Source organism: Xyrauchen texanus, chromosome 41 (genome assembly GCF_025860055.1).
Source record: "Xyrauchen texanus isolate HMW12.3.18 chromosome 41, RBS_HiC_50CHRs, whole genome shotgun sequence".
Classification (NCBI taxonomy): Eukaryota; Metazoa; Chordata; class Actinopteri; order Cypriniformes; family Catostomidae; genus Xyrauchen; species Xyrauchen texanus.
Window position 1 is genome coordinate 2,803,809 of NC_068316.1, and position 20,845 is coordinate 2,824,653.

General features: G+C 37.9%; 1 protein-coding gene across 2 annotated transcripts; it reads right to left on the minus strand.

The window, feature by feature from the left end:
• Positions 1-3,025: 3,025 nt before the first annotated feature.
• Positions 3,026-19,390, minus strand: slc6a16b (solute carrier family 6 member 16b). Of its 2 annotated transcripts, none has more exons than XM_052113662.1 (12): positions 19,199-19,390; positions 13,180-13,384; positions 12,421-12,578; positions 12,120-12,240; positions 10,264-10,439; positions 9,966-10,076; positions 9,528-9,769; positions 8,096-8,279; positions 7,795-7,996; positions 7,433-7,592; positions 5,762-5,924; positions 3,026-5,575 (listed from the first exon to the last, which is right to left on the minus strand). In XM_052113662.1, the coding sequence occupies exons 1-12, from the start codon at positions 19,205-19,207 to the stop codon at positions 5,267-5,269; spliced, it is 2,040 nt and encodes a 679-aa protein (XP_051969622.1). In that variant the 5' UTR covers positions 19,208-19,390; the 3' UTR covers positions 3,026-5,266. The 2 variants fall into 2 exon arrangements, with proteins under 2 accessions (XP_051969622.1, XP_051969623.1); XM_052113663.1 differs by lacking the exon at positions 19,199-19,390 and adding an exon at positions 17,894-18,168.
• Between the last annotated feature and the right edge of the window lie 1,455 nt (positions 19,391-20,845).

Consider the following 20,845-nt stretch of genomic DNA (forward strand, 5'->3'; position numbering starts at 1 on the left):
TGATGGGATTCTGACCCAAACACACACTGACACACATCAGCATCAGTCACTTCAGCATACTGCAAACTGAGAGATACTACATGTAATTAAAGGTACACTCAGTTATTTAACATAACTCTATTGTAGAAATTCACTTTTCACAGTCAGCTTGATTCATTTCATGTATGAGTCAAAGTGTCCAATAACAGAGCGGGTACTGAGATTAAGAGCTGGTCATGTGATCATAACATGAGGGGACCGTGTAGAATTGAACAGTTTATATAAAGTTGCTGATATCAGTTTCATCTCACGTGACTTTCACTGCCCCCTACAGGCAAACATCCCAAAATGTGTCCCAATGCCATAAGGTGCAACACATGTGATGAACAGCATGACCACAGTTGTAAAAAGGATATAAACATCACACTTCTGAGGTGACTGATTTTAACATACTCACCTGTCAATGTGTTCCTGCTTTCTTTCTCTGTGAACTTGATTCTCATCCAGTTATGCGAGTCTTTCAGGTGTGTTCTTGTGTTTATGATCTGCTCTGTCCAGGGTGGAGCCTGACACCATGACAACCACAGGCCCAGGACTCAATGGAGCACACACAAACACATGATCACACATGCAATGAAAACATGACTAATACCATCTGATGCAACTCAAATCAAAACAAAGAAAAATTGTCATGTGGAATTACACGTTTGAGATAAAATGATGCAAACTTTAAGGTCAAATGCGTTTATTAACCAGGGACTAAAAACGGTTCAAGGAACGAAAACCAAGAATGAACAGCGTGACAAAATTTAGTTTTTGCCTATAAATGCTGATGGTAAACATTTTGTATCATGTTGACATTCATTTTTATTCATGAAAGACACATTGGCTGCTGTTCTTTCTATTATTATTTAATTTTGTTTCACTAATGAAGCAAGTTAACACTAATGAGGGTTAGTGTTAACACCAAATATTACTGAGTGAAAATATTAGTTAAAATGTGAATTAATAACTTTTTAACCATACTGGGAAAAATCACTATATGCATATTTAAGCAGCCTCTGAACTTTGACCTTAAATATAAGTTTTTGTATTTAAATTATTTTTTTTAAACATATAAAAAGGTTTTAACATTGATAAAACAAATAACATGAAATCAAGGGACAAACACTCTTTTTAAATTATTTAAATTATTAATAATAATTTTGTTTTGCTCGTTTGCGCACTTGGTCGGCCTTGCACTAATGCTTTTATTAAAAATAAGTACATAATAAATACACAAATAACTTTTTTCAGGCAATAAACTATTTCAAATATATTTAAATTTTTCAAGCCATTTCATATCATTAAAAGTTAGGTTAAAAAATTATTAAAATAAATAAATCGCTATTTAAAGTCAAGGGTCATGTTTGTCAACATATTTTGATATTGACCCAAATGTTGTCAGAAATATATTTTGTGAGACACAAAGCTGTCTTTACACAAGGTGGCGCGAGACGGCTCACAAAACGGATCCTCCATTGATCTGCATTCAAAACGTTTTACATCTCATATCATTTTTTCACTCTGGAGAGTAATTTTTGATTAAAACTAATAGTTTCAAGAATTCATACTTGTTAAATCCGCAACAGCAATATCTATAAATTATATATATTTTTAAATCCGCCAGTAACACTTGATTGTGATTGGCTCATTCAGAACAGCGCTGACAAATGTAACAGGTGTCACGTGATAGCGACGTTTATACGTTGCGTCCATCAGCAGTGGTCTGTTGTCGTGTTTTTCCGAAAATAAATACATTTCATTTATTAAACGATTTAAGCAACGTATTTTAAGATTTTCTATAATTCAAGAACCTGTCAAGCACATCTTTGTAAAAATTGCTATTTACAAGTGTTTTCCAGGACTAGTCAAATTAAAGTAAAGCACTTCATGCACCTTGTTGATATGACGCATTAATACAGATTTGATGCTGACGGGGTTTGACTACGATACAAATCTGTTATTAATATTATACTTAACTGTTTTTTTAATTGGTTATTTTGGTGACGCAAGTGGTTTATTTTGAGCTTATTTTTCCACACCAGATGCTTGTTTCTCTTGTGAGATCTAGCAAAACTGCAATGGGTATTTCCCCCTCCCCTTAGTGTCGAGTACTGTCACTTTAAAATAATGTTAACCGAAATTTTATTTTTGCTTGGAACGAACCAAAATATATATTTTTTAGTCCCTGTTAATTATCAAAAAACGAGAATGTGTAAATGGTTTTGACATTTTGCACAAATAATAATAATAATAATCGGTACAAAATGTCCTTGTTAGTTTGCACATCATGATCAAGTGTGCCGCACAAGCCCTCAAAAGTGAAGCCAAAACGTCTCGATCGCCCCCCCCCCCCCCGTGACTGGTCCTAGTATAGGTCATAAGCCCCGCCTACCCATGTTATTCAACGGGACGTGAGACCAACTAAACAATTAAATTACACTTCACATATCTTTTTTCCAAAGATAGTTTCTGTCATTTACTGTCGTTTCTATCACGTTGATGTCATTTCAAGTGATTGTTTTCAAAATAAGTTTGTTTTTAGTTATTTGATGCTATAAAAACACTGCTGTGACATCATGATTGACAGCTGTGATTGACAGGTTCTCTGAGCGAAGTCACTGAAGCACCAACGGACGTTTTTTCGGGATCTTCGGAGGACTGAGGAGATTGGAGCTTTAAAATTTAATATCTAAATTTCTATAATTAATTATTTCACACCGTCATAACTCAAAAGTGCAGGGGCGTGTCCTTACGATTGATTCAGCGAGAGTGAGGGCGGGGCCTTGATTTTGCGGCTTTACTTCCTGCTCACTACTGCGCAGGTCTGGTCCCGAAATCGCAACTGCGCAGACTCGAGTCCCAAGATGTCAGCGCCATATCGGAACACTGGCGGCTTCAGTTCTCACCAATGGAAAAGAGCGAAGGGGCGTCGCACATCTTTTTTTACAGTCTATGGTCATGACCAACAAAAACAAATATCCACACAAACTAAAAAGACTGCATAAGTTTAATGGTTTTCTGGCTTTGACATTACACCATGCTGAAAATAAAAACAGGTTGAAAACAAAAAGTGTAAAGATAACGGAAATACTGAAAATACACTGTTGCATTCAACAGTTACAATTGTAAAAAACAAAATAAAACAAAGTGTGTCAGAAAAAGTTCTCAAGTATTCCACACAAGGAATGGTGTTATATTACATTTCTCATACATTAATTTAAAACCAATTACACACTCAGTTCAACCTACTTAAACACACAGAAGACGCACAAAACCCCTGTGAGAGTCCAAAATAACATTAGTTTACAATGACTATAAGCCATAAAACTGTCTGGCCTACAGGTCAGATATCTTCTTCTTTTAGAAATGACATGTCCGAGATATTTTTAGATGTAACAAGGACAATGAAAATAAAACATTGGCCATATTCTTTCTTCAGCAGGGCACAAACACACATCTGTACAAAACATATGATAGAAAATATTTAAAAATATTCTGAAAATGCAAATACTTAATTAGAAATCAGAATAGAAATATTAACCAGTCCCTAACGTGGTTAAATGCTGAAGTGTGTCATTTCTACACCACTGAATGGATTTATGGCTTTCTGTATAAGCCCCTCCCCCCGATGATGTTGTGTGGGGCTGGACAGGTCACTCAAAACGGAGTAATTTTTATAGTACCAGAGATATTTTGTTTACAGACAAAAAAGTTTGTCTCTGTATATTTAGCTTGGATAAGAGAAAGTATATAAAAAAATACTGTAAGTGATTTCTTCATTGAAATGTATTCAAATGTCCTACTCCGTGAAAGAGGTTAATTAAATGTGTCGTGAGATATCTCAACGGTCTCGGTGACGTCTCTAGACTCTGTAAACAGCAAACACAAATGTGTACGCAAGCTATGACACAGTCTACCTGTCAATCATTTTGTGCATTCTCATAGTATTGTAGTTATTGTGAATTATTGAGGCTTAATGCCATTTTTATGCCATGTTGCTCATAAGTTGCCAGTAGAGGGCGCTGTTTCACAGCTGTTGTTTTAACAGCCGTTTCTGCTTAATAACGCTAATTTAGCATCTTTGGAGCACAGGGTTTTGGGAAAAGGTGGAGTGGCTAATCCAACGGCTCATCTGTTGAAATTCTAGAACGGCTAAAATCACTTACAGCATCTTTAACACCGATAAATGTACACACTTCAGCTTTTAAACTGTTCCCCTTTTCACACAGCTGAAAAATACATTTAAAAAATGAGCTCTGACCGAAGCATTTTATTTACAAAACAGGTTAAAATAAAAAATCTATTTACATTAAAAATGCAAAATAAATTTTAAAAACAAGGGACTTGTCGTTTTTTTAATAACTACTCAGAAAAATTTGGATTTTTGCTAAATAGCTGACTTACTCAGCTTTTGGTGCTTGTGTAACAGTTCATAAGTTAATTACATCTTTTAACCAAAAAGGTCATTTTATCTTTGAAAAAGGACGCTAATATACAAAAGTTTAAATAACAGACTCGCTTAAATAAAGGCAGTGAACTCAGAAAAGACCAGCGTGGAACAATACTAATCACAGTAATAGTGACAGAGAACTGGTTTCTTGGGTTTTGTAAAGTTAGTGTTTTTACACCTTCATAGAACATTTCTGAGATCAAACTTCATCAGATCAGTAAACCAGCATATAATCCCAAAAATGCAGGTCCCTTAAAAATAAACCGGTTTAAATGATTTTAAAATTACGTTTAAGTCTCACTTCATGAACCTCCCAGAGTCAACAGTACCACTTCTTTCAGTTATTCGATGAAACAAAAAAGTTCTCAACATGTGGACGATCGTTGAGATTTCAGATCAATGGCAGAACGTAAATATTTCTTTAAAAAATTACTTAAATCATCCACACAATATTTTTGTATGACTTACAGAAGAATATGGAATGTATGTGCTTTTGTTTTTGGCTTGAGAACTAGTGTCACCATTCACTTTCAACATATGGAAAAGAGCAGCGTGAATATTCTTCAAAATATCTGCTTTTGTGTTCTGCTGAAAAGTCATACAGTTAAAAGGCTTCTGGGTGAACTATCCCTTTAAAAGTCAGTTATTTCTGTTCCCAGCTTTTAAAATGATTCGATACATTTGATTGTTGCAAAGAAGTTCTAAAATACTAAACATCTGGTCTTTACATTTATTGTTTGTTAGCTCCGATGATGTGTGCTCCATGTTTACCTCTCTCTCTCGTTCTCTCTCTCATAACACACTTGATTCCACACTTTCAATCAGGCCGTTTTGAGAGGGGAAGTCATGGTTTTCCTCAAGTAAACGGGAAAATGAATTGGGGTCATCTACCGAGCGGGCTGATGTGCCGAGAGGGGTCAGGTCTGTGTCTGTGGTGGCACAGGGCACGTATCCCGCCTCCGTGTCCATCGGTGACTGCCCGAAGCGTTTGAGGAGAGTGAAATGTAGGTATCCAATCGGAACAGGAAGTGATGCAAAAATGATGAGCATTATCAAGACAGCAAGTGCCCAATCAGGATAGGGGAGTTGCTCCTCGGACGCCTGAGACAAATAGATTAGAGTGATGTTACAGGTTACTGTAAAGGCTTCTAAAGTGTACGTGCGGTGTGTGTGTGTATATATATATATATATATATATATAGGGGGGGACCTGCACAATATTAGGCAGGTGGTTTTAATGTTGTGGCTGGTCAATATATGATAATGAATGTATTATATACAGTGTACCTTTTCTCTATTCCAGGCCTTGTATGTGGGCCGTTCAATGATCATCTTTAGCAGACTGGCACCCAGGAGCCCCAACATAGCAATCGGACACACGTACATCCATAGATACTTGTACACCACAGAGACTGGCCGACCCAACATCTGCTTTAAGTCTTCTAAAAACCTACAAAGAAATGAGTAAAACATCTTATTTATGCTCATTTAACTACAGGTTGCAAGACAAAGTATGTGAACCCTTTGTAATTAGCTGGTTTCTGCATTAATTGGTCAAGTATAGACAAACACAATGTGCTTAAGATAACAACACACAAAGAAGTATAATCTTTCATGTCTTTATTGGACACAACCCATTAAACATGCACAGTGCTGTGGAAAAAGTAAGTGAACCCTTGGGTTTAATAACGGGTCGATCCTCCTTTGGCAGCAATAACCTCAATCAAGTGTTTCCTGTAGCTGTTGATTTGTGGATCATTCTTCCTCACAGAACTGCTTCAGCTCAGACATATTCTTATGATGTCTGGTGTGAACGGCTCTCTTGAGCATCTCTATTGGGTTCAGCTCTGGGCTCTGACTGGGACACTCCAAAAGGTGGAGTTTCTTTTATTGTCATCATTCTGTAGTGGATTTACTTTGATGTTTAGGGTCATTGTCCTGCTGCATCACCCAACTTCTACTGAACTCCAGCTGGTGCACAGCCACCCTGACATTGTCCTGTAGGATAACTTGATCAACATTTAATTTTTCCATCGATGATGTCAAGCGTCATGATTTGGGCCCTGAAGCAGCAAAGGCCCAAATCATGATGCTCCCTCATCGTACTTCAGCGTTGGGATGATGTTTTCATGTTGGTGTTTGGTGCCCTTTTTATGCCATACGTAGTGCTGTGTATTCTTCCCAAACAATTCAACCTTAGTTTCATCAGTCCACAAAACATTCTCCCAGTAGTGTTGTGGAGTGTCAAGGGGTCTTTGGCACACTTCAGGTGTGCAGTCATGTTTTGTTGGAAAGCAGCGGCTTCCTTCATGATGTCCTGCCATGAACACCTGTTTAATGATTTCTGTACACTCATGAACAGAGATGTTAACCAGTTCCAATGATTCCTTCAAGTCTTTATCTCTCACTCTAGGGTACTTTTGTACCTCAATGAGCATTCTGCGGTGTTCCCTTTGAGTCATCATGACTGGACGGCCACTTCTAGTGAGAGTACCTATAGTACTAAACCATCATTTATAGAAGATTGATCTAACTGTGGACAGATGAATATCTGAGCTCTTCGAGATAACTTTGTAACCCTTTTCAGCTTCATGCAAAGCAACATTTCTTGATTGTAGGTCTTCTGAGATCTCTTTTTTGTGAGTCATGGTCCACGTCAGCAGATGCTTCTTGTGAATGGCAAACTCAAAATGTTTGAGTGCTTTTTATAAGTCAAAGTAGCTCTAACCCACACCTACAATCTTATTTCATTAATAAGGCCAGGTTTGCAAACTCGTGACTCTAGTTCACTTTTTCCAACCTACACCGTGAATGTTTGGATGATGCATTCAATATGAACAAGAACAATAATTTGAGCGTTATTAGTTCATTAGTGTAACTTCCAAAGGGGTCACATACTTTTTCTTGGCACTGTACATTACAATAAAACCAAAACACTTCTACTCAAACATGTGATACCTGTCCGCTCCATAAATCCAGGCAACGCTGATGGTCTGAAAGATGACAACGATGATGAGCGGAAGTGTGGCGGAATAATCGTCAAACATCATCACAAAGTAGTTCCCACTTCGCTGAGTGAACATCAGGCCAATCAGAAACCCCACCGCACAACTGCACGCTGAGAAACAAACACAATTGACCAATCGGAAACAACAAAAAGCTGCTGATTAAACAGTCAAACCAGAGAGGTGTCCCAAAGAAAAACCCAACAAGACAGACACAACTTCACATGAGCAAATATACAAAAATAAATCACAAGCGCACACTAACCACATAAAAACAACAGAACTGTAACAGGAAGTCAGGACAGTCCGTGTCACCTGTAAATATTAGTTTGTGGTTGCGTAGTGTCTTAAAGGTGTCCGTTAACGGCGTCATTATTCCAGCCATGGTGCCGAACATCGTGGACAAACCCAGATTGAGCAGCATGAGGAAGAACAGTGCCGACCAGAACGGACTCCAGGGAAATAAAGTCATCGCTTCAGTGAACACTATAAATGCCAAACCAGTTCCCTCGACACCCTGACAGACAGGAGAGACAATGTGAAGTTGGTTGATTGTTACTTTGTTTACACTTTACTGATACTTTAACATATTTTGCATCATAAGTTAGAGACACACCCTTTTCATTTCGTCCTCCAGACTGCAGGCCGTGATGTTGTAATTAGAGATATTGAGGTGTTGGCCTTCAACTCTGTACCAGTTATTATACTCGTTCAATGTGACGTTCTCCACATTAAGTGTGTTAATGAAGAGGCCAGAGAGAGAGGAGGTGGACATTGCATCAACCACAGCTTTCAGATTACTGCAACACACAAACATTTATCTGAACATCTTCAACCTCAAGTCAAACGTATTAAAAGCAATAAGCCACACGAGGTCACAGGACTGGGTAAAAATATAGTTTTTCCATGCATTTGAAGGATTTCGATAACAATTCTTAAATCCCAAGATCGATCTTTAACTCTATGCACAACTCTCTACATTGCGAGTAAATCCCTGATCTCAAGGGCTGGATTTATTAAAGAGACAGTACTGATTTTTTGCTTGTGTTCCACAAATCAATGTACTGTAAATACTTGTATATAGTATAAATCATGCATTTAAAAATGTAACCATGTGTACAAGATCATTTATTGATAGAATACATGGATGTACATTAAAAAAAAAAACTTCAAATGTAACCCAAATTATGAAAAAAAAAATATATAATTTGATATAATAAATAATAATATTTCACAATGTAATAGTTATACAGCCTGTAATTGTAGTTATGCAACAGCATCCCTGTATAATTAACAGCATTAGCTGGGAGATCATTTCACGAAATCAAAACAAGTTTCTGTAAATTTGTGTACAAAAAACTACGGACCTATACCGATATTGCCATTACTTTATTTGTCATCAGATCACTGTTTTGTTTAAAAATAATGCTTTAAGGGCCTGTTTACACTTGGCCACTTCATGCGTTTTCACTGTTTGGATAACTATCCAATCATGAAAAGACCAGGAGTTAACGCCCTCCAAAACGCATATGAGACGGATTGAACGGCTGTCGCTCAGACCACTTCACGAGGTGGTTCGGGACACATTCGAGACAGATTGAACGGCTGTCGCTCAGACCACTTCACGAGGTGGTTCGGGACACATTCGAGACGGATTGAACGGCTGTCGCTCAGACCACTTCACGAGGTGGTTCGGGACACATTCGAGACGGATTGAAGGGCTGTCGCTCAGACCACTTCACGAGGTGGTTCGGGACACATTCGAGACGGATTGAAGGGCTGTCGCTCAGACCACTTCACGAGGTGGTTCGGGACACATTCGAGACGGATTGAACGGCTGTCGCTCAGACCACTTCACGAGGTGGTTCGGATGAGAAAAGAAAATCACAAAATAGCCAAATATTGGCGGATTAATCGGTCTGGCCGATAAACTGGCCTTTAACTACTTTTAAAGCCATAGCATACTGTCCTATCAATTTGAAACTGATCATTCAAGTTGAAAATATTCAGACATATATATATACACACACGCACACTATTAAACTGACCGTTTGGCACACAATGTGGCAATGGTTTTGGCCCTGAAGCCCAGTACAGCAAACACCACCAGCGTGGCCAGCACAGATGTCATGAAGTTGACGGCAGACACGGTGAGTGCGTCCCGATGGCAGTTGTTATTCCGTGGGTTGTAGGAAGAGTATGCGATCACAGAACCAAAACCCAAACCCAGCGCAAAGAAGACCTGAGTCGCCGCCTGACGCCACACCTGAACATCTGCCCAGATCTCCAGCTGAGTGAGAGATGTACAAGAGCAAAGTTTATTTTTAAATCAAAATGGACCCCAATTACTTTGCTACATCTGCTAGGTCTTATTGTAAACGATGCATTGGTGCGCATCTTCCCAAACAAAAAAATCTTATCTTCACCAATCGTAAACAACATATGTCACATGCAAAAAAATGAGACGAATCTGTGTGTATACATACTCTGGGGTAAAACATGGATTTAATTCCATCTGATGCCCCGTCCAGCATCACTCCTCTGATCAGAAAACACAGCAACACCACGTATGGAAACACGGAGGAGAAATACATCACCTACACACAACCAAAACACTCGTCAATATCAATAATATAAACTCTCATTGTTACTCATCTCAGTAATCTCATATCCCCTAAAATTTGATCCCTTTATTGATTAATACATACACTTTATTGATCTCTGAGGTCCAAAAGTGACTTTGCATAAACATGTTTATTCAAATGCCAAAAACAACCATTGTACCTTGCCAGTGGATTTGATGCCCTTGTACATGGCAAGACAAACAATGACCCAAGCAGCCAGCAGACAGCCGGTGATGACGGGGTTAAACTCGCTCTTTTCATCAATTGAGTCGGTGACGTCCAGAGCTTTACGATACCAGAAATATGAAGTGGGAGAACTGGCAGCACATTCAGCCACTGAAAACAAAGCACAAAAAAAGAGTTTCAATGCAACAGTCAAATCTTTAGCATTTTCATTTGTCTAGTCAAAATTATGTTTTACATCCTGTAATATTTCCATGTACAGCCGTGGCCACAAGTGTTGGCAGTGAAATACATTTTGTGTTTTGCAAAGTTTGCTGCTTCAGTATTTGTAGATAATCTTTTCACATGTTTCTATGGTTTACTGGAAAACAATGATAAGCATTTCATGAGTTTTAAAGGCTTTAATTGGCAAAAACATTCAATATATGCAAAGAGTCAATATTTACAGTGTTGACCCTTGTTCTTCATAACCTCTGCAATTCACTATGGCATGCTGGATATCAGCTTCTGGGCCAAATCCTGACTGATGGCGATCCATTCTTGACTTATTAGTGCTCGGAGTTGATCACACTTTGTGGGCTTCTGCTTGTCCACTTGCCATTTGAGGATTGACCACAGGTTCTCTATGGGATTAAGATCCGGGGGAGTTTCCTGGCCACGGATCCAAAATTTCAATGTAATGATCTCCGAGACACTTCATTATCACTCTTGCCTTGTGACATGGTGCTCCATCATGCTGGAAAATGCACGGATCATCACCAAATTGCTCCTGGATCGTTGGGAGAAGTTGCTCTTGCAGGAAGTTTTGATACCATTCTTTATTCATAGAAGTGTTTTTGTGCAGGATTGTGAGCGAGCCCACTCCCTGTGATGAAAAGCAACCCCACACATGGATGGTCTCAGGATGCTTCACTGTTGGCACGACACAGGACTCATGGTAGCGTTCACCTTTTCTTCTCCGGACGATTGATTTTCCAGATGTCTCAAACAGTCGGAAGGGGGCTTCATCAGAGGGAATGACTTTGCACCAGTCTTCTGCTGTCCAATCCTTGTACTTCCTGCAGAATTTCAGTCTGCCCTTGATGTTTTTCTTGGAGAGAAGTGGCTTCTTTGCTGCCCTTCTTGACACCAGGCCATTGTCCAAAAGTCTTCGCCTCACTGTGGGTGCAGATGCACTCACACCAACCTGCTGACAATATTGAGCTCTGCACTGGTGGTGACTTGATCCCGTAGCGGACTCCTCAGGAGGAGACGGTCCTGGCGCTTGCTGGACACTCTGGGACATCCTGAAGCCTCCTTCGCTGCAGTTGAACCTCTCTCCTTGAAGTTCTTGATGATCTGGTAAATGGTTCATTCAGGTGCAATATTCTTTACAGCAATTTCCTTGCATGTGAGGCCATTTTGATGCAAAGCGATGATGGCTGCACGTCTTTCTTTAGAGGATCTAAAAGGTTTAGCAATTCTTCCCTCCTTTTATAGCAATCAGTCTGCTCTTATAATCCAATCAGAATGAGAGTGATTTCACCGGACTAGTACTCGCTCACACTTTCCCAGGTGCTGCTGATATGATTAGTGAAATGATGTTAACTGGTCATTTTGTGCCAGGACCATAAAACAGTGAAATTTGTGTTTTTGTGATAAAGTGGCTTAATTTTGGCCAATTAAGCTTTTTGCAATTATTTTAAATGCATCAGATCACTCTGCACAATAATCTAGAAACAATGTGAATCAACACCACAACAACTGAAGCAGAAAACTAAATGTATGTCACTGCCAATACTTTTGGCCATGGCTATATGTGCACACACAAACTCTTTATCTGCTATACTGTACCGGTGCTGTTTCCTTCCATTGGACAACTTTCCCATGGTAGAGTATACTGGAAAGAATTGCCAAGGTAGAAAATACTCCAGCCGATGATTACGTTGTAATACAAAGCCACAAAGAAACACACCTGAGAAATAATAATAAACAAAAATAAAAAAACTGCTTCAGAAAGAGCACGTCTCATATTTACTGTTAAATCATACTTTTGTATAGTGCAGTTTGATCATTCACATACGGTCACATTTTCTGCAGAAATTACATAACACAGTATCTGCAATTGTAACCAATGAAATAAGAGATAACTCACCACACAGCTGGAGTAGCCAATGCCAACAAGCTTTGGAGAAATGTGTCTCCAGACACCAATGCTGCCCTGTCTGATGCTCTGACCCGCTGCCAACTCCAGAAAAAACAATGGCACTCCAACCAACACCATCAACACCACATACAACAATATGAACGCTCCTGAGATAGACAAAGCACAAACATTTCGATCAAAGCATCCTATATGAACACAAACTTCTTGATAGAGAAGCAGTGATACAGAAATGATGGCCGATACAGATTGCATATAACCTATGGTTATTCCTATATAATGCCCAGTAACTGAAGTAATGACCCATAATAATCATAAAAGAACATTATAAACTATTAATATACTTTTTACCTATTGTCAAACTAAAATAGTTCACACTAAAGTGACAAAGGAAAAAAGTTGACTCCAGTAACACTTGATTGTGATTGGCCCATCCTGAACAGCGCTGACAAAAGTAACAGGTGTCACGTGATAGCCGACTATGCGCTTCAGCAATGGTCTAGTGGTCTGTCGTCATGTTTTTCAGAAAATACATAAATTTAAATTTGAAAAAGCCAAATTCAAGTACTTCAAGCACCTTGTACGAACCCTGGGAATTGAACTTGCGGTACAGACGTGAAAAACTTGACAGGGAAAAGGAAAAAAACAAAACCTGCACACTATGACATCACTGTCCTGTCCATTAAGACCGTACGATTGATCAAATTAAGATTGAAATCACTAAATCGAGTATCTCTCCATCCCACTTACCTCCTCCATTCTGGTGGCAGAGGTACGGGAACCTCCAAACATTGCCCAATCCAACACTGAACCCGACCTGAGCGAGAAAGTATTCCACTTTACTGTCCCAGCCATCTCGGGCTGTTTCGACAGTAACCCTCGGCTCGACCTCAGAGCCCAGCTGTGCCCCTTCCTGTTGGTCGTCTACGGGTAGTGGTGGCTTCTCTGAAGTCATCTTAAACAGAAATATAAACATTCAGTAAAACCCAAGGATTTATCAGCAGCTAGAAAAGCACTCAAACGCTCAGGCACACATGCTCGTACTTTGACCATTTACCACATTTTTAAATAATAGCAACATCATTAAACCTCAAGACCAATTAATTACTATAAAGTCATTACAATTATTAGCCATTTGTGATTAATAGATATGAATCATAATTTTTTTGGAGATGCACCAACGTATCGGATGCCGATATCTATCGGCCAATTAAAACCATGGGTATATCGGTAATAAGCATGTATATAAATGATGGTTTATTCATAATTAATTAGTTACAGACTTTGTAAAAACGATGTGAATTTAAATGCACAATCCAGAAATAATAATAGCTACAATATGTAGAAGGGTTGGCACTCCTAAGAATTGGGAATATTACATTTTTATAACTTATTTTCTCACGTTAATGCGGAAGAAACGCCATAAACGAACGTGACAGTTGTGAAAGCGGCACTTACCTATTTTTGACTTCTGAGATTAAATGAATATTTATTTTGGAAATGATTAATTGTTGAAAAGTAAAAGCTTTTGTACCGCTTTATAAATTTGCTATTTATTCCGAAGTAAAATTGTGATTCAAATAAATATCGGTATCGGCCTATTGTTTTTTTGTTTAAATTGGTTTCCTCCAAAACATTTTATATCAGTGCATCCCTATTATTTTTCCCAATTTCAGTCCAACTCACCAACTACATTTCCATCCAAGGGTTTTTGTGCGTCAAAAAGTCCACCGATATAGCAAATTATCACAAAGATTTCACAACTTTTCCATTTAACTCCTGCGCATAAACTATGTCAATATTTCAAATGTCACGAAAAAATCGTTTGGAAACACTTTGTCGAGAAAATTGGTATTAACGCAAAAATATAGTGTCACATGACAGAATTTACCCCAATCATTAGCCTGTGTTAATCATGATGACATGGTATACATTCTTGAAAGCCAATTTATTGTACGCGAAGCATTACTCCCACGGTTATGGATCGGTCTTAACGGCATGCTTGCACAGACCCGATGCTGCATACAAATCTGCGTCATGACACTTCCAGGAGTGCCGACTAGGGCTGCAACTAATGATTAATTTTGATAATCGACTAATCTAACGATTATTCGACTATTCTGCGATTATTGCAACGATTCATTTTCTTCATGTTTAAGAAATGCACAGTGACACATATACTGTATTATGATTCAATAAGTCACGAGTCATCACGTTATAATCTAGCTGCATTAAGCGCGTGCGCTCGAGGGACGAGTGTGTATCAGCTGGGTGCAGTTTCAGCGAGAGTGCTTCTGTATTTAATTATTTGGTATTTTGCATTATAATTCCCCCATACTTTGCGATCTACATCAGCCGAAGCTTTGAAAGTTTAGTTTCCATTAGTCGCGAGCTGCAGTGCTGCTCTCGCACGTCATCAGAGTTTAATGTGATCTTATTTTATGTAAATTAAAATCAAACAACTATTTGACAACAGAAATGTTTTATTGTCGACGTTGTGACTGATCGTTTCAGCCCTAGTGCCAACACAAATATCTCGTATCTCTTAAGGAGTGGTGGAATAAAGTACATAACTGGTAATCAGAAGGTTGCTGGTTCTATCCCCAAAGTGCATTGGCCCACTGGGAAGATTATATGCCAGATTATGCATCTTTTTACATTGCTGTGATAGTTTTTTGTTTATTGATTGTCCTAGCTTTTCATACTACTCCATTTTTGCCATGAAAATAACCTTTGGTGCCTGCATGGCATTACTTTCATCCATCCATCCGCCTGCGTTCCCTAAATTACTTTACATACATAGTTTCAACCCCAATGAAACTGAGAAAAATGGCTTGAATGATTCTGATGTGGATTTTGGTGTTACTGCATTTTCACACAATAATTTCTCTGAATTTCAAAATATGAGACAATCTCGTGTGTCACCGGACAAATCATAAGAGTCCTGTTTCAGTCTGAACTCAATTTAGCATTTTGCATTTGTAGGGTAGCATCATTGCTCATTACATTTCTGTCAAACAGAAAGAATGGTCATCATTTAATATTACATAATGTATTCTTGAAGTAGTTCCCATCTGTGTCAAATTTTAGGATCTTAAACTTATATGTTACTGATATCTTTACATGTATGCATTTGGCAGATGCTTTAATCCAAAGCGAGTTACAGTGCACTTATTACAGGGACAATCCCCCCGGAGCAACCTGGAGTTAAGTGCCTTACTCAAGGACACAATGGTGTTGGCTGTGGGGATCGAACCAGCAACCTTCTGCTTACCAGTTATGTGCTTTAGCCCACTACACCACCACCACTCCATGTCTCCATCTAATATACATCCTTTCACTCCATCCTTAATGGGGGACTCTAATTTGTCTTTGTACTTTGCTTTAAGGCTGTAATTCTAACTGATCTAAATGTGTATTGCGTTATTTTGTTTCTTAATAATGGAGTATAGTATAGTAAACAGAGCCTTTGTATAGTATATTAGCACCTCTAAAACTGAGGCCATGGTTCTCAGCAGGAAACCGATGGAGTGCGTACTCCAGGTAGGGAAGGAGGTATTGCCCCAAGTGAAGGAGTTCAAGTACCTCGGGGTCTTGTTCACGAGTGAGGGGACAATGGAGCGGGAGGTTGGCCGGAGAATCGGGGCAGCGGGGGCGGTATTGCACTCGCTCTATCGCACCGTTGTCACAAAAAGAGAGCTGAGCCGAAAGGCAAAGCTCTCGATCTACCGGTCCATTTTTGTTCCTACCCTCACCTATGGTCATGAAGGCTGGGTCATGACCGAAAGAACTAGGTCACGAGTACAAGCGGCTGAAATGGGCTTCCTCAGAAGGGTTGCGGGCTTCTCCCTTAGAGATAGGGTGAGGAGCTCAGTCATCCGTGAGGAGCTCGGAGTAGAGCCGCTGCTCCTTTGCGTCGAAAGGAGTCAGTTGAGGTGGTTTGGGCATCTGGTAAGGATGCCCCCTGGCCGCCTCCCTAGGGAGGTGTTTCAGGCACGTCCAGCTGGGAGGAGGCCTCGGGGAAGACCCAGGCTTAGGTGGAGAGATTACATCTCCACACTGGCCTAGGAACACCTCGGGGTCCCCCAGTCAGAGCTGGTTAATGTGGCTCGGGATAGGGAAGTTTGGGGCCCCCTGCTGGAGCAGCTGCCCCCGCGACCCGACTTCGGATAAGCGGTTGAAGATGGATGGATGGATGGATGAGTATAGTAAACTATACCTACATTACTTCAATCTTACGAGTCAAGTAAAATGTATTTGTATGGCACCTTTCACAACTTTGTACATGAAATGACGCTATAAGAGAAATTGTATGACTATAATGCAAATATTAGTTATGTTTAGAACTATTAGTGGTTAAAATTAGTAATAAAGTGTGTATGATTATATACAATGTTTATCAGGTTATTTATATCAATATATATTTAATATGGGGAAAAAAACAGTGTAAAATATAGTTATATTGGGTCTTATGATCTTGACAGTTATGCCATGTTATGCCAATTAAAGACATTATATTAGTAGTCTGAGTAACCCCTCCCCTATCCCAAATACCCATGATATGCCTTAACCCACCCTAGCGAAGCTGTCAGAAGCTGGGCCTGGAAACATGTCTCAAACTCCAGAATAAAGGAGTCAAGGAACAAATGATCATTGTTGATCAGACTTCAACAATGAAGGTTGGTGGGAGAAGGTTGGTACTGATCTTCATCATTTCAATGGGAAAGACTGTGTGTTGCTATTAGATTATCATGCCAACTACCCAGAGATGGCTTTACTGACAAGCACATCCGCTAGTAGTGGAGTAAATCACATTAAGTCCCAATCTTTGACAGACATGGGATTAAGAAAACTGTAGTCAGTGGCAATGGTTCATGTTACAATGGCAAGGAGTTTCATGAATTTGCAAAGCAATATGAATTCCAACATGTAACATCAAGTCCATTGTATGCACAGTCAAATGGCAAAGCAGAAAAAGCAATTGAGATATATTATGACGTCATAAATTGTTGGAAAAAAAAATATTTTATAAAAACATGTGAACATAACTATCGCTACTGTAATTTTTTTCTACATTATTAAATATGTTAAAGCACAGCATAACTAAAAATATATATTTGCTATATAAGCCTACATTTAACATTTTATTTATTGTAATGACTAGAACACACACTTGTTTTCCCCATCACTGTGGGAACGTGTGGTGTCTTATCTGTCAACAGCAGGCAACTGCCACATTTTTGTACTTCACAATGAACCTTTTATACCACGTATTATTTTGATAAGCTCTTAATTGCCAGAGAAACCAAACCCAATAACTTAAAATGGCAAAGCCAGTAAACCAGTCAAATCAGTAAAAAGGAGCAGGACGCGTATCATCTATGAATACAAAAATAATTATCACAAAAACGCTAATAAATCAGAATGTAAATCAGTAAATTAATGGATTAGGATAAACTCTCACCTTGTTTATTTTGTGTCTCTTTCGGGGTTTCAAACGCACGTGGTAATGGTTGCTGGCGCGCGCGGGCTTTCTATTGTCACCGCCTCAGATCTTCCCTCGCGAAAGAAAATAACACTACACAATATTCCCAGCAGAACCGTACGGGTCCGAATAATACATTCAGATATCTAACGTATGCCGCAGCTGGTAGAGATGCTATTTTGCCACGTCGCCGGCATGTTATTATTCGGTTTAATTCCCGGTAGAGTATTCACTTCCCCATTCACGCCCGAGTCTTGGCCCCGCCCACTCGCAACGTCACTTGATTCAGTGTGAACACGCATTTCAAATACTCGTGCACGAGCTTTCTTTGGATGTGACCACATTTCTAACATTAAAGTCACTTTAAAAATCATTACAAGCATGTTATAGAGAGAAATGCTCATTTTACATTAGAGCTGTATTAAAGGATCATTTAAAAAATCGTTCCACTTTGTAATTTCTTACACATTTCACTAGTTTTCTACTTCACATTGCGACTAATTTTAAATGTTTTATTCCCTAGCAAAGAAAAAAACTGATACAAATAAAGAGAATAAATCCAATTTAGTAGAGCTGTTTTTAAAAAATTCACAAATATGTATTTTGCCCCGTAGTTTTAGCAGTACTATGATACTATAGCGTTAACTAATGTACTTTTCCAACACTTAGGGAAAGATCTCACTTTATACAGAGGGACCAACACTTATTTAGACACTTAAACTATAAGAACGTCATTGCATCAGATAACAAGACTATTAACTTCGTGCTCCAATTAGTTTGACAACCAGAAACCATCCGGATACTTGTTGGGTACATTGTAAAGCCAGCTGCATTATTTACATTTCATATTTCTAGTAGTAGTTTGACATATGCTGTGTAGTAGCTGAAAACTGTGAGTTTCATTCATGATGATGCAATTCCACAACACTATTGCACAGTGATTTTTAAAAGTTGCATCTCCAGCAGGTGGCGCTCTGCGCACGTGCAGAGATTTTGCATATTATTTTACTGTCAGAAAAGTGACCCAACTGACCGATGCAATCTTTAATCTCATATATAATGTCAATAAACGCTGTGAGACTCATAAACGTGCTCTTGGTGTCAATTTAGATAATATAATTTTTTTCAAGTAGATAATATTAAAAAGAAATTAAGTAATACGCTAATTACTGCACCTCTAAAACTATTCAACACACTTCTGAGACCTTGCTGTTATGTTAAGGTCATTTAATTCTATTTTAAAACGCATAATAATTATAATGAACAACCTCTGTTAAAACCTACCTCTCCCATGAGTAATACTGGAGTACAATCCACTTTAAGAGACTTTTTCACTTTAATGTCGTAGTCTTTCGAAGATCAGCAGTGGCAATAAAATAAATTATTCAATACATTCATAATCCATAAATTATATTTCAACCAAAGTCCCGCTTTTAGCTCTTCAGTAAAGGTGACTAGTTTATTTTGCCACGTGTCCTTCCACCACCCAGTTGTCAATCAAGCCTTTGGGTACCGCCCACCGGATCAGGCATAAATAACCCCGCCCACAACCTTCAAGTCGAGTTTTTCTACACGCAGAAAGCACGTGATTTTGGCAGTGTTGAATGGGGCATGAGCGTTGAACCACAAATGTCATGACCCTTCAGACAGTGTGAATGAGTAACAGAGGTGTGAGGTTAAAATGCAAACAATTCTGGAACTCTCTCTGTGAACTCAGCTGTGGGATATAGATTTTAATGTGCATTTAAAGGTGCATCAGTAACTTTTGTCTTTGTGTCACCTTGGACTTACACTGACACCTAGTGGCTTGGATGCAGCATCATTTAAAACCATTGTTACACTATTTTTTATGGCTAAATAAAAATGTCTATAGTTTATTCATTTTTTATATATATATATATATATATATATATATATATATATATATATATATATATATATATATATATATATATATATACTGTATATATGTATGTGTTACTTTTGCTGTATATACGGTCCTTAAAAACTAAAATGAATGTTTATTATAATTTTTTAAATATAGATTTTTAAATTTTATTTTGCATCTTTATTTAAAAAAAAAAAATAATTTTATATATATATATATATATATATATATATATATATATATATATATATATATATATATGCTTTTCCTTATGATCAATAAAAAAGCTATATAAAAATAAAGTTTATTATTTTTTAAATAAATTTGCAAAAGTAAAATTAAAAACCAACAAATGTAAACAATCAAATATCATGTGATTTGAGAGCTATGACAGAGGGAATATTTTCAGTAAATAAATACTTGTAAATATTATTTTAATTATACTATATATATATTATTATTATTATTATATATTATATTATAAATATAATTATATAAACTTTATAATTTTGGTTTATTCATCACACAAAGTTGTCATACAGCCTCAAAACAAATTTGAATATTATATATTATTTAGGTTTGGAATGACAATAGGGTGAGTAAACAATGACATCATTTTTATTTTGGGGTAAAATATTCCATTTAATGAGTCATGGTTTCTGTCTGTTTACTTTTAGATAATCTCTCTCTCTCTCTCTCTCTCTCTCTCTCTCTCTCTCCCTCCCTCTCTCTCTCAATTCAGTTCAGTTTGCTTTATTGGCATGACAAAAGTACATTTTGTATTGCCAAAGCTTTTTTAAAACAACATATAAAATAGTTTAGAACAATTGAAATTGGATTTGATCAAGCAAATATAATATAAGGAAAAACATTGAAAAACATTAAAGAAAAACAGATAATAAAAATGATTATGATTAATTATGTTTCAAGTTAACTTTAACTGATGAACTATATAAACTGAATTAAACATTATGTACATTCATGTGTGGTGAGAGGTTTGTGGTGTGAGTGGGGGTTAAATAAAAATGTTAATAATATATTTA